Source organism: Zerene cesonia, chromosome 28, assembly GCF_012273895.1.
Source record: "Zerene cesonia ecotype Mississippi chromosome 28, Zerene_cesonia_1.1, whole genome shotgun sequence".
In the NCBI taxonomy this organism is placed as follows: domain Eukaryota; kingdom Metazoa; phylum Arthropoda; class Insecta; order Lepidoptera; family Pieridae; genus Zerene; species Zerene cesonia.
The window spans coordinates 2,597,398-2,612,075 of record NC_052129.1 but is presented as its reverse complement, the minus strand read 5'-3'; the positions used below and the strand labels follow the sequence as shown (position 1 = coordinate 2,612,075).

At 34.1% G+C, this 14,678-nt stretch overlaps 1 protein-coding gene across 4 annotated transcripts in view; it reads right to left on the bottom strand.

Annotated features, from left to right (window-relative positions):
* Positions 1-14,678, bottom strand: part of LOC119837715 (protein pangolin, isoforms A/H/I/S) — a 124,706-nt gene that overhangs the window by 57,419 nt on the left and 52,609 nt on the right. For all 4 annotated transcript variants that reach the window (XM_038363451.1, XM_038363449.1, XM_038363450.1 and 1 more), the window contains exon 4: positions 8,343-8,443. In XM_038363451.1, coding sequence (XP_038219379.1) covers positions 8,343-8,443 — 101 coding nt within the window. The remainder of the gene's footprint in view (positions 1-8,342; positions 8,444-14,678) is intronic.

Genomic DNA, 14,678 nt, shown 5'->3' with positions numbered 1-14,678 from the left:
CGTTTGCCATTCTTGCCGAGCAGTAATTCATTAAAAGCATCTTCAAAAGGCTGACAGAACTCATATTCCGTTTGAAAAAGAAAACTGCGCGTATTTACACATAAACCGGAAAAATCCCTGATTACGCTCCCTCCCGAACGACGCGAGAATAAAAAGAAATCTCCTAAAACGTCATTACGGACATAACTCCACTGTCCTCGGAATATATCTTCCATACAAAATACTTTAAGCGGAAACCTCATACGCATCATGACTCGACAATGGACGAATCCCGCTATCACAAGTAATAAAAGCACCGAGCGCTCACATTAAAATCTTATCCCTTTCTTAAATAAAAAATTCACGAAAAAATAAGAGTGGATACCTCCCCTCTATTATTCAAACCACCCGTAACCCCCCGCCGTTGTTACAGTCTAGAACGGGTCGGGCGCGTGCGAAGAAAACTCAAAGAAAATCTAACTTTGCTGCCACGTTGTAAAGATACTATTGCCATATCACCTTTAAAACGCAATATATCAGAATTGAATTCTATTCCGGTGTATTAAAGGTCGAATTCGTGCGGTGGACGGGGGGAGTATTGCGAGGAAAACGCGGCTTAGTCGTTAGATATTTAAAATGAGATGCAGCGTAAGGGTGGGGTTCGACGAAATCCGAATTACCGGGGCGTATGTAATGATTTTCCCGGACGGAATTATGCCCCGGTATCGGAGACGAATTGGAGACTGGAAATTGGATGTTCTTTTTACTCGGAAACGAGGGTTACCAATGGATCGATGAATGTTTCTGGTCGAAATAACTAATGCTATTGTGAGGACTCGGAATTTTTAATTGAACAGACTTTTCCGTAGCTACGTATTGATGTATGATTGTTTATCGAAGTGTAAATAAGTTAAGATTCGGTTTTGTTTACAATGTCGGATGTACCAATAAACATTTCATGTTTTATAAATAGTTATTTGATACGTGGAAAATAAGTAATGTATGGCTTTGGGTTACGTGATTGAATGTGATGATGGCCGTGTTTAAATATAATTTAAATATAAGAACAGAATTAATATTTATAGTTCCATGAAGGAGTAAGTACTAAGAATATATACTCGTATATATGCGTATATAAGTATCACAACAATATTGTATTGCATAAATTTTGCAGGGTACTTTTATGCCTAGATTTCACTCGACTTCAACAGAGAAAGAGTAATGTTTTTCAAGCGTATGTATGCATGTACACACAGCCCAATGCCATGTAGCTCGAAGCATGAAAAGGATTTTATATTGCAGTAATCATAAAAATTGTGTCAGTGACATAGGTACTGACTGACATAGGCGACGGACGGAAAGGTAGTAAGTATGTATGTAAACTAGCTGTAGCCCGCGGCGTCACGCCATGTACTTGGCTAAAAAGTAACTTATTTGCTAATCCAGACTTATAATATATCTCAACCAAATTTCACACAAATACGATAAGCTTTATTCGCGTTAAAGAGTTACAAATATGCATTCATCCATACTTAAAACTTCCGCGTCTTTATCACTAGTACGACAGGTGTCGGTTTATTATCCGGCTCAACAGCCAAAACAGAGTCCAAATTAGGTCCATACTGCTTGCTCCTAGGGTCACAATAGACCAGTTATTTTTCTAATTCTTTAGCGATAAGAGGTCGTCAAACCCGTCTCCTAGATAACAGAGGAGGTCGCTACGTGGCTCTGATGCGTCGTGGTGATATGTATAATTGGTATGGCTGGCTTGTAGATCTGACTGAGGTGGCCTCTTGACTTGGAATTAAGGTAACATAGTTTGAGCTGTCTTGGAACCAGCTGTACATAAAATGTTGATGTAAAGTTTGTTCTGTGGAACGGCTTGATTTTACTTTAGAAATTAGTTTAGATAATTTTAGGGTTCCGTACGCTTTGATTACACAATCGAGTCTGTCGGTCTGTCCGTCTGTCACCAGGCCGTATCTCTTGAACCGTGTTAGTTAAACAGTTGAAATTTTCAGGGATGATGTATTTCTCTATGGCATTCTAGATATTTTTTTATTATGTTGTTATAAGAACAAACAATAAGAAATCGAGGTAACGCAGAAATTGGCATATTTAGAAATTGTCATAAATTGGATGAAACAATTTTTAATTGCAATTGCCTACTCATCATTCGTGTTCCGTACAAATAGGCTAATAAAAGCCATACGTAAGTCTGACTCGAACTTGACCAATTTTTAAAGAGTTTCAAAAGTACAACATTATATCAGTGATACAGAGAGTTATGTAATCTCATTACTGCTGTAAAGGGCGAAGTAAGAACAATGATTTTGTGAGACATTGTTATTAATTATGTTGGAAAAGGTTTTCATGTGTTTATATTATTCAACTAAAAGTTAAACTAATGATATATAGTACACAAAAAATTGTATTCCAGCAATATACAAATAAATTGATTTACAAATTCTAACTATAACAATACCCAGAAATACCGTTATCAATACCGGTATCCATTTCGGCATGTTTACAAACCGGTTATTTACCATCCACCATAGCATCTGGGAGTATGTAATCCACGTTGGAGGATCCCTAGGAGTCATGCCAAGATGATGCTTGATACACTGATTATATCGCACACGACTACGAATGACACGTACTAGTTTATATTGCAAACGGGCGTTCAAAACGCCGCGTTTTCTTATAAGTACATTCAGAACACAGTGAAAATTGGGGATATAAAATTATATTGATTATTTGATAATGAAAGTATTATTCAAAACAATATTTTGAGATTTTTCGAATTTTATTGTAATCGTTAAATGATACGAAAGCGACCAACGTACTATTAAGTAAATTCATCAACAAAAACACATAATGTATGTCAAATCGTTTGATTCACCAAAAGTTTTACTACACAGACATCTACCAAACGCTATTACTACTCCAATGACACGACCATTTATTATTTAGATACTTATAATTTTTTTCTAAACTTCTTCTTTACTATATTTATCAAATGCACCTATTTACCAGGTCGTCAGACATAGCTAGTAGTCTAGAAACGCGTCAGGAACGCAGCGTTAAAGCTACATTATTGCTGCGAGATTATGCAAAAGTGTACGTGAGCCACGCACACCAGGGTCCCAGTCATGCCAAGATGTGTCCGATACACTGATTGTATCACACACGACCACATACAACACGTACGGCCGTGTATGTTGCAGACGGGCGTTTGAACGCGACGTTTATATACAAGAATTGCCAGCGTCTTTCATTACATTGAAATTAATCAGTGTTATGCTTCCATTATAATTATAATTAAGTCATTATCTTCTATTTCTATAATGGATACTTAATTTTCAATGTTTTCACATTAATACTGATCCAGGTGGACATATATAATAAAACTTTGAAATAAATATGTAATTGCGAAAATGGGTTAAACCGTTCTTGAGCTCAATGTAAATGGTGTAATTAACTTTGATTTTGTTGTAGGTATAGATATAAATTTACATGTATCACAATTTTCGCACTAAGCACCCATATTGATAAAACCGTGAAGTGTTTCAATATAAATAACAAACGGGCGTTTAAAACGCCGCGTTAGAAAAAGTACGGTGACTGCAATTTAATACAACAAAGTTATATTTTTTGATATTTTACTTATTATCTTTTTCCGTTTGTTAATTAAATATAATCTAGATTCCTTGCTCGAATTGTAAATGTATACCGTTTTTTAATTTAAACTACGTCTCCTAAATTCAAACTCAAAATAATAGTTTCGGAGAATATCAAATAATTACCAATACAAAATGTATGTTTGTATTACAAACGGGCGATTTAAAAGCGTTTTTTTGAATCTAGGCGCCGATACTGGCTCTTAGCAAGTTTAATATAACCGTGTTCGAAGCTAAAATTATCTGAAGAAGTTGATAAGGTTCTATTATAAGGGTTTTGATAATAATTATTAATTATTGCTATCGAACTATTGTTAAATGGAAAATTACTATGGAGTGTTTTGATAAGCATTTGAGTACTCTTATGGTTGGACATACTTCTGTGGCTTTTAAACAACTTTATGTCCCTTATTAATCACTTACTTATATATAAGTTGGTAAAACAATAGAATAAATAATGTGTGCTAAAACACGTGAAATGAGTTGACAAATTAATTTAAGTTAGGTAATATGATGATGATGGCGATGATGATGATGATGATGATGGTGGTGATAATGACGACATAATTGGAAAAGAGCAAGTAAAGTTTCTTGCCAGCTCTTCTCTTTAGAAACTGCATTCCGAATCGATACTAAATGTGTTATGACGATTCAAAAGTGCTTTTTTAAGAAGTCAAATTGAATAAATAAATTCAGTTTGATTTTGATGTAATATGATGACTTTAAGTCTCATCAGCATCATCATCATCATCATCAGCCTATATTTGTTACCACAACAACGGATTTCTAAAGCCATAATCCATCACGCTGGCCAAGTGCGGGTAGCCATATGATATCGTCGAAGTTTTACACGAGCAGTGGTGAAGTGCTAATGTGCAGATAAATTGATAAATCAGTTTATTGCTTGAAGCCCCGACTTTTTGGTTAAGGTCCAAGGATAGAAGCTATTTAAGCTCTTTTAAGTTTCATATTTTTTACATTTTCCTTTGACAACGCGCGCAAAACCGTGATCTTAAGTCTAGCTTTGTATAAACAACCCAACTAAGCAGATAAAATACGTTAGTTTTTTATCATCAGTTACTACCTTCATTATTAATTTTCCCATAGCATAAAAGTCTTAGACACGTCACACATTTCGACTAACTCATATTTCATGCGATATATAAGTGACTTCGCCGGGAACCAACCCGCGACCGAGCAAACACGCGCAGGGAGCGATGTTTACTGTTTCATATAAATTAAAGGGGACCCCATAGACTGATCATTTTCATCTCATTCTTGGGGGAGCTTTTAATTCATCATTCAAATATTAATGGATTTAAATTTGCATTTTGCATTTGCTTAGGTTTTCCTTTTAGATATATTGAAGACTAGTGGTCCGTCGCGGCTTCGCCCGTGGTACATTTATAGCCTACTAGCGCGCCTCACGGATTCACCCGCGGAAGTCTATATCTCGAAGGAATATCGGAATAAAAATTTGCCTATGTGTTATTCCAGTTGTCCAGCTATGTACGTACCAAATTTCATTGCAATCGGTCCAGTAGCTTTTTCGTGAAAGAGTAACAAACATATATATACACATACTCATAAACTTTCATATTTATAATATTAGTAGGATAGGGATCACTGACATGTTCAACTGTATTTATTTATTTATTTTATACTTTATTGCACACAAACATTTACAAAAAAAGACATAGATGAAACTGTAAAAGAATTAGAAAGTGTAAGTCCCCTATATTAAAACAATGTTAGATTTGGAATATTTTTAGACAATTTATTGGTGAATTTATTATGTTTTTTTGTATTGTCTTGTGTAATAAAATAAATTTTGTTTCAGATCCTTCAATGTCAATAAAAGCTATCCCAAAACCTTTTTTGAAATATCATTAACGGTTCTTACTACACTCTACACAACACTAGTTTCAGTTCGCGACTTCGCTCACACAGTATCGGGATAAAAATCCTTACGTAATTCTACCCATAATCTCTTTTTCATACCAAATTTCAATCAAATTGATTCAGCCGTAGCAAATGAGCCTCGATTTATGCTGTAGCAGAAAGTTACATAGTATTAAGTTTACTGTAGATACTTATGGCAGAATATCTAGCTTTATTCTATTTAATTTTCATTAAACATATAGGTACAAGAAAACTGAAAGAAATTATCTAACGTACAAATAGCATTTAGGCATATATGTAGTAAAACGAGGCCTTATTTCTCATAAGCAATCTCTTCCGGGCAACCGTGCTTTACTATTTTTCCAATAAAAATGAAGTATCACGTAATATCGCTGACACAATACAAGGGAAGGCGTGTCTCGTCGATTGATTCCCATCAGATATCCGCCCATTATATAAAACTAAAGCGATAAGACACGATAATGGCTCCCTCATATTTTCTAGTAGGTACATATCTGGTGTCCATATTGCACGTAGGTTCTCAACGTTGGTATAGATTATTGAGCTGGTATGCTGTGCTTGAATACATACGTGATAAAAAAATTGAAAAATACGTCTTAAAATTCGGAAAAAAATATAAGAACGTGTTGATTAAATAAAAAAAAAATTTGGTCTTTTGCTTTTTTTACGAATAAAATTAATCAACTCCTTGTATGCCCCTATGTTTTCCTTTTTGATGATAGTTTATTCCATAAGCATTAGAACCCACAAAACACAAAATATGACTTTTTGCTCTGACTGTACACAGGGCCTCTGGCCTCGACGTTATCGAGCGATAAGTTCATTAAATAATTTATTTTCAAAAGCGTCTTAGCCGCATTACCTCATAATTTCTTCTTAGGGGAATAAATACATTTCAAAGATTTATGTAAGGAATACTCTTTTCAAGCGTACTTTTATCGTATGAACGAAATACATTCAAACGAATTTAAAGAAGCAACATTAAAGAATTTACGAAAATTTAGGTCAAAACATTTCTATGAGAAAAATGTCAACTAACGTTTCAGAAACGACGTGACACATTGTCAAAATTCATCATTACAAATCCAGCCAACACTCGCAATCTGTAAATAGGAGAGCACAATACATTGAAAACATATTCATTGTGTACACAAAAGTTATATCAAAAAAGCTTTCATAATTTCAGGCAAGTTAATACAAAAGTCGGGGAACGCGGTCAATTTTTTCTATACCGAATAAAACTAGATGTAATCCGCAGACGAAGCGAAAGCAAGCGACCCCGAAATTGGTAGCCGCATTCATCCAGACAAAAGCTCTAAACACCCCGATGGCAAAAAGAAAATTTCCATCCCCTCCTTGATTTAAATTTCCCGCCCAGAGCGGGGCGGCGACATGGGGGTGGCTTCCGCACAAAAGAGACGCAGCTTAACTTTCATAGAAAAGAATGAGACGACCGTATGTCCACCTGTTGCGTTACAAGTTTCATATTTTCGCGTTATCTTTTTTCTTTTCTTACGTAAAAGGATTTGAATGGCGCGCCGCGTGCATGCGTACTAGGCTTAGGTATCGAACGGTATTGATGCGGCGCGTTCGATTTGACACATTCTATTTTGTTTCCAATTTTGAATTTCGACGTGGGATCTGTTCGAAATTTGAAATTTTCTGTTGGATTAAGATGGAATTATTTTCAAACGATATATACGAAACTTTTGAAACAATTATTTGATAAAGATAAATATAGGTAGGCAGTTATGGTTTCTTGTAACATACGCATCAGTTTACTCAGGAATCAGGATGAAGACAGAAATAAAAACTGTTTGTATTACCGCTTCCGGTGGGTCGCGGGTTCGAAGCCAGCACGTGCTGCGGTTATTACGAAGAAATAATCTAATAAAATATTTTTTCATTTATTAGTGTTTATGTTTATGTTCCAAGTTAACTAACTTGGTTTTTATATTTAAAAGTATTTGAGGAAAGTTAGTACTAGAATCGTCTATATACACCTGCAAGTACAATCAACAGAGATATGAAAAATATTACGCGCCTTTTTAAATGCACAAATAAAGGCGTGTACACATAATATGCACTTAATTAAGAGACTTTTACGTAAATATATTTAAAAAACACGCACGTACACGATGACATAATAACAAAAATTAGTTATTTTAAAACCAATCAATTATACCTCTAACATTATTCCCATATCTATAATCCAGTACCATCGATCACGATTCTAATACAGATAAACGAAAATCAAATATTAATCTCCAATATGCGCTCGCCTTTAGACAAGATATTCTGCCAGATAGTCTATCACCAGATTAGATATATAAACGGTTAAATTCACAGCTTACATGATTTAATGCCGTGTTTTAGTGTAATCGTAATAATGGACATGTTGACAACAATATCACGTGGTTGTCAATACAGCTGATAAGTCTCCGCTTTGATAAATCTCGATATGTTCGCGTTTCGCACTGCGCAGTTGGTACTGTGGAGGGGTTTGATATTGCAGGATTGTTTCTTGTATCAAATGCGGGGATCTATCGGAGTGTTTCTTTATGATATGTACATGTTTGATACAATTAATTACAGATTAATAACATTTTAATTATACCAAAAGTTTTAATATTTTAATATGAATTTAAGCTGTATTAATGGATTCTGATCGCAATTTATTCCTTTAAAAAGTCGAAGTCTTTAAATTTTGAACGTATATTGCTGACTTATAGTCTAACATTAAATATATTTAGCACTTACCATAGAGACGGGCAGCGGGTGGGCTCCACCGTTGGGGTAGGGGTAAGGCGCCATGAGGTAACCCATGTTGAAACCGGCGGCTGGGTGTGGTTCAAATTTACCTGAAACAAAGGAATTTTATTATAAAATGCCTTAGAAAACAAGGAAAACTATAAGTGTGATTTGTTTAATATATTTTGAGAAGATTTATCCATTTGGAATGCAGATTTATAACGATTATAATTCAATGTTATTCATAATGGACGATTTTCACTATCTGTTTTTATAACCCGGTAAATTTGTGTGTGTATACAAAATTTTCCTACACGTACAATAGGTGCTATATTGTATTTTCTTGTGTTTGATTTTACGCTTGTATTATACATTTAGAAATTAAAAACTTTAACGGATATTTAACGCGATTTATTCATTATATTATTTCGATTTATTTGATATTATCTCTACTCTCCGTGAAGTCTCCCCGTGACCACGCTCGCTGTAAACTGTTCGAAACGTCGGGTTAATAATATAATGAATAAATCGTGTTTTAAATCCGTTAAGAAGTTTTTAACTTCTAGGTGCTATATTGTTAAACTGTTTTTTTATGTCATAGTCGGCAATGGAACTGGTGGATCGCCTGATGGTGAGCGCTACCACCGCCCATGAACAGTTTGAGAGGCGTGAAGTCGCATACCTAACGCCTCTACAAATGGATTGCCGACTTCAAATTGGAATGGGGTTTAATGGAAGGATTTCCGAGAGGAAAAGGTACTTCCCCGGTGCGGCCCAATTCCTGCCGAAGCGTGCTCGACTACCACATAACAAACCGTTTCATATTGCCGTCATATTAGAAGGCTGCCGTCATTTGTTACGGAAGGCTTTTTTTTATGTCATAGCGGGCAGCTGAGCTGGTGGTTCGCCTGATGGTAAGCGATCACCACCGCCCATAATCATTCGCAAAGGTAGTACCTCTGTGAATGCGCTGCCCGCTTTTATGGGGTAAGGGAAAAGGAAAGGATTAACGACTGGAAAGAAGGAATGAACTAGGACGGGTGAGGAAAAGGAAACGGGCCTCCGGCTTAACTAACTCTAACAGTAGATAAATCTCGGCCTCTTCTGGTTCAAAACAAGTGCCGAGATGAAAATTACACGGTTATTAACACGAAAAAAATATTCATTACACTCTTTCAACACAAGCCCCGTATTAATAAAAATGAACTATTATTTTAAATAGCCACACTAAAATTGCTCAACATAATACGAGGTATATTAAAAATGTAGTAGCTGTTAGAAGGGGTTGTACAGTCGCGGAGAAAATTATACCCGCACAGTCATTTGCTTGTGTAATTGCACGACTGTACCTAGTGTGTATTTAATATGTATATATATGCAGTTTTTGTCTCGCTCTACGAACTAAATGGAGCTGTATTTTTGTGCATTTTCTAGGTGACAACTCTGGCAAGTGTTCAATTTTTCTAAGCTGCTATGAAGTGGATAATTTCATGGCTATTACGTTTTTAATCAAATTTATTGTTTGTTATGGTATGGGCAGAATAATGGATCAACTGAATATATATGTATTGATATAGAGGTTTCTAGAATGCACTCACAAAATATTTTTTATACAAAAGAGATCTTATACACCAATATCATTAATTTTTAAGTGTTGGCAGATGTGACGGTTTTCGAGAGAATATTAAATCATATAAATACATAGTATAAAGCAAAATCGCTTCCCGCATGTCTTTAAATGTATGAATGTATGCTTAGATCTTTGAAACTACACAACGGCTTTTGATGGCGTTTTTTTAATAGATAGAGTGAATCAAGAGGAAGATTTATATGTTCAACTAGCTGCACGTCTTGGCTACGCCCGGGGAATTTACTATCACGATTGAAATAATAGAATCTTCTAAGTTGAATAAAACTAGATATGTTGTGCAAATTTGATTAGAATCGGTTGAGTAGTTTATGAGTCCATCGCGGCCAAACAATTGGACACGTAATGTATATTAAGATAACATGCATAACGTAAGCGAAGCGGTGCGGAAAAGCTAGTGACACATACCTGCTGTAATCCGTACCGACTACATATTATCAAAGTTTAATTATTTTATTGAAACAATTCAAAACGCTATATATTATGAAACAAGGTCTACGAGTATCAATCTCTTACTGTACTATAACTTATTGGACAAGTATCATTACTCAAAACGTTCATACAATATTTGATATCGGAAATAAGAATGCAGTAGCACGGACCACTAAAACCTATGTACACATGTATTCCCGCGGCTCTGTTTGCTTAGGCCGGACCTACCGCCGGTTCTTGGAATTGGGGAATCCTTGACCAGTCTGTTTGGACGAGAAATACCTCGAGTTTGGGAATTTAATATCTCGAAAATTTAATTTGATGTTGGTGCTGGCGTTTGTGCGGGGTGAGTGGTGAGTATCTGTTCAACCAGCTGGCTATCCATGTGATTTGTTCAGTTTATTGGAACCATTTTTACAACATTTCATTTTCGGTATGTTTTAAGTTTTATCTTGATATATAATATATAACTAGTTGTTTGCCTTGGCTTTGCCTGTGGTACATATATAGCCTATATCACTCAGTGAAGTTAAACCTTTATAATAGTGAAAGAATTTTTGAAATCGGTCCAGCCGTTTTCGCGTAATGGCGTGACCAAGGGAAATAGTGATTCATTTTTTTGTATATGGATATTGTATCAATATTTGCCAGTTTTATTAGTGCAAAAATTTTTATTCAATCCATGTACCTACTTCTACCGATAAAGGATCAAAATTTTAGTTTTCTCTGAATATAATATACATGGGACCACGTTGGATGCATAAGGGTCAAATAAAAAGCATTTTAAAAATCACTTCACTCAGTTAAATGTAAATGAGGTAACCAATCACAAAAAAGCCTACATTTGATAACCAATTGAAAACCAACCTCTTTTACCTTGAAGTCGGTTAAAAAACACGATTCAAAGTACCAGGCGTTCATGAATTCACAAGAGGCCTCATTCAGTTCCGAACCGGATATAGTTCATATAATTTTCGCTCGACGTCACATTTTCTGGTATTTGTTTCGGATGTTTGTTCGTGGGATCTCACACTTTTTTCCACTATCTGTTTATATTTCCGTTGATTTGCTGTTTGATATTTTTCTTATTGATTTTATCTCAATAGATAATAGAGATACATCGAAACGATTTTTTTCGATGGTATTGTTTCTTTATTTGGCAAAGCTGATAGATGATTTGAGAGTCATCTTAGTGTACTCACATTATTACAATAAATATACAAGCGAGTATTATCGTAATATTTTAAAAAACCGCATACGCATACACAAAAACAAGAATTTTAAAATAAATCTATTTGCCTGTGCATTGCTGTATCAGTAGTCATTATTTCATACTAGCTGCGCTCCGCGGTTTCACCCGCATATTTCCGTATCCCGTAGGAATATCGGGAGAAAAAGTTGCCTATATGTTATTCCAGTTGTTCAGCTGTTTACGTACCAAATTTCATTGCAATCGGTCAGTTTTTTTTTGCGTGAAAGAGCGACGAACACACACATCTTTACAAACTTTTGCATTTATAATATTAGTAGGATTAGTAGAATTAGTAGGATTTATTTTAAATAAATGCAACAAAAAATCCAACTTAAGCTTAATACACTTAACAGTAAACTTGGCGACGGTAAATAATGCTGATTTTCAGATTAGCGCACTGGCTACTGGTTAGCTTTCTAGGCATATTTCTAAAAACAGGTTTCATTGTTTTTCTCGCTTTAATACTATGACTAGGCTTTACAGAATGGTTGTATATTATATACTCATGTATAAATATTCTAAAAGCAAACATTTTGTAAGTTCGTTTGTAGATAAAATGATATCTAATGAAACGATTTATGAAAATTCAGTCACCTTTAGAAAATTACCACCTTAACCAACCAGCTATTTGAAATGTATACTCATTAAATAAGGATGCAAAAAAAATTGTGTTTGTACACGCTGACCTCAAGAACTCCTGCACCGATATCAAAGATTATTTCACCGTTAGTTAGGCCATATATGCTATAAATGTACAGACCGCTAGTCTTCACAAAAAATTGGCTTTTGCAAAATGCCTATAAACTTTGTTTATTTCCTTAAGATATAACTTATGAAAAAATATTGTTTATGTAAACAAACACTTCAGCAATTGCCAGCAGACGCCTTATTAAGTAAATCAAAGGAAAAAATCAAAAGATATTCTAATTAAGACATTGGCATAAATCCATACATGGGTAATTCAATTACTGCAAAGAAATAAGCTATTTTGATGAAGTCTATACCTATTTAGATGTTTCAGGGACTCATAATCTAATTAATTATGAAACTGCTAAATTAAGACCACACATTAAACCGTTATTAACTCAGTATTAAAATTATAAATACATATCAAATTATTGTGGCACACGTTATAATTATCAGGAAATATTTATTCTTATTATATTATAATCATTTTATACTAAAATATGTTTGAAACCTGCTGACATTAAAGATAGTTTATACACCACACTCTGATAAAAACCTTTTTTATCTTATTCTAGTGTTAATGACCGTCACTAAGATCTAAAGATACACTATCAAGGTGACATTTTAAAAGTTTATTAAAATAGACAAGAGGTCTATATTTACTGCGATAATTAAACTTCTATCTATGCAAAGACTCCACGTAAGACGCAAAAGGTGGGAGTTTTTTTTTTTAAAGAAAATACATAATCTACACTAAATGAAGTATACCAAAAACCACATAGATTTGTCTTTTGTAAAGTGGTTTATGCTACCTTGTATTTAACCAACATTTACGAGGATAACTCGGCAGCTTTTACCAGATTTCCATGATTCTTTTGTCGATAGGATATTGTTGTCATTTGGCCCCATTTTAGAATTTTGAGTGGTACCAAGGAGGTACCACTCAAAATTCAGGCACGTCGGAGATCTTTTATCCATACATCCATTCATCCATCCATACTTACAGATTTTTACGTTTATAATATTAGTAGGAATTTAAAGTATCAGTAAATCCTAGCGCACTCAACGTACAAGGATCGAAACTGTTCTAGTATGCTATATTTAGGTATACAGCACTCAGGTATCCTAAGTGCTATCGTAGGCATATTTGCATAAATATAAAGTTCCTAGGCGACAGAGTGAGGCTAGACAGCTGAGGGAGTTTTTTTAAATATGCTTGCACGCTAAGCATTAAATTTATGAATTCTATGTTATATATTTTACATTTTATTTAATCAGTTTAACTTTACATTTAGTAAATTTTATAAGTTACTATAAATATAAATAATGTAGTACTAGTAGTAGTAGTATAATAAGTAGTTTATATTTTGTTACTTTTTTATTATTGTTAATTTATTTATTTTTTTTTTGTCTTTATTAATTTTCAAATAGACTGCCTGCCTATGTGCGTTTTGCTAAAAATATATTGTCCTTTACCCAACGGTTGCCTGGTAGAGATGGCTTTTAGCCATAAGGCCGCCATTTGCATACTAGTTTTTGTTAAATTTTATTTCTTTTTTATATTTTGAAAGTGTGAAAGTGTGCAATAAAGAATAAATAAATAAATAATGCATAAAACTGAACATAGGTTTAAACAATAAACACTCCATAAACGTAAAATACTTCATTGAAAAATAAAAAAAAAACAATAACTACGTTCTACATTAGTATCGCGATATATTTCAAATTAATCATTTGATTACCATCGATACAATATTTGAACGAGGCATTTCATTTTGGTGTCAATTAGAATTATATTGAATTAGGATTGAATTCGTTGTAATCGCTAATTGTACACAATTATTAGATTATTCTATTTGTAATGTGCAAACGTTTTTAAGAGGAATCAATTCGATAGCTAAATTCCTAAATTCATTTTGTTTGGATGTTTTTATTTGGATTTAACATGAGTTTGCTTGTGACTTTACCATTAGAATTGTAGAAAAAAACAAGTCCTCTAGTGATTTTAACTGTATACTAAAACTGCGTTTTCAGCCGACTTCAAAAAAAGAAGAGGTTATTAATTCGTCTGTATCTTTTTGTTTGTTACCTCATAGCTTTGATTTGTGGAATTGTTTAATTTGAAAGCTGGTGCCTGCCTGTGTGCCAGCCTAGATCTTAAGATTTGAAGTCGATTTAATTTTTCGCTAAAAATACTTATAAGATTGCTGTTCATATCTAGTAAATTTTAGACATATTTTATTCATGAGCTTTATCACATATTTATATTATATTTTCTGTGTTTTACTCTCGTAAGGGGGCGTCCATAAATTACGTGAGAAATTTT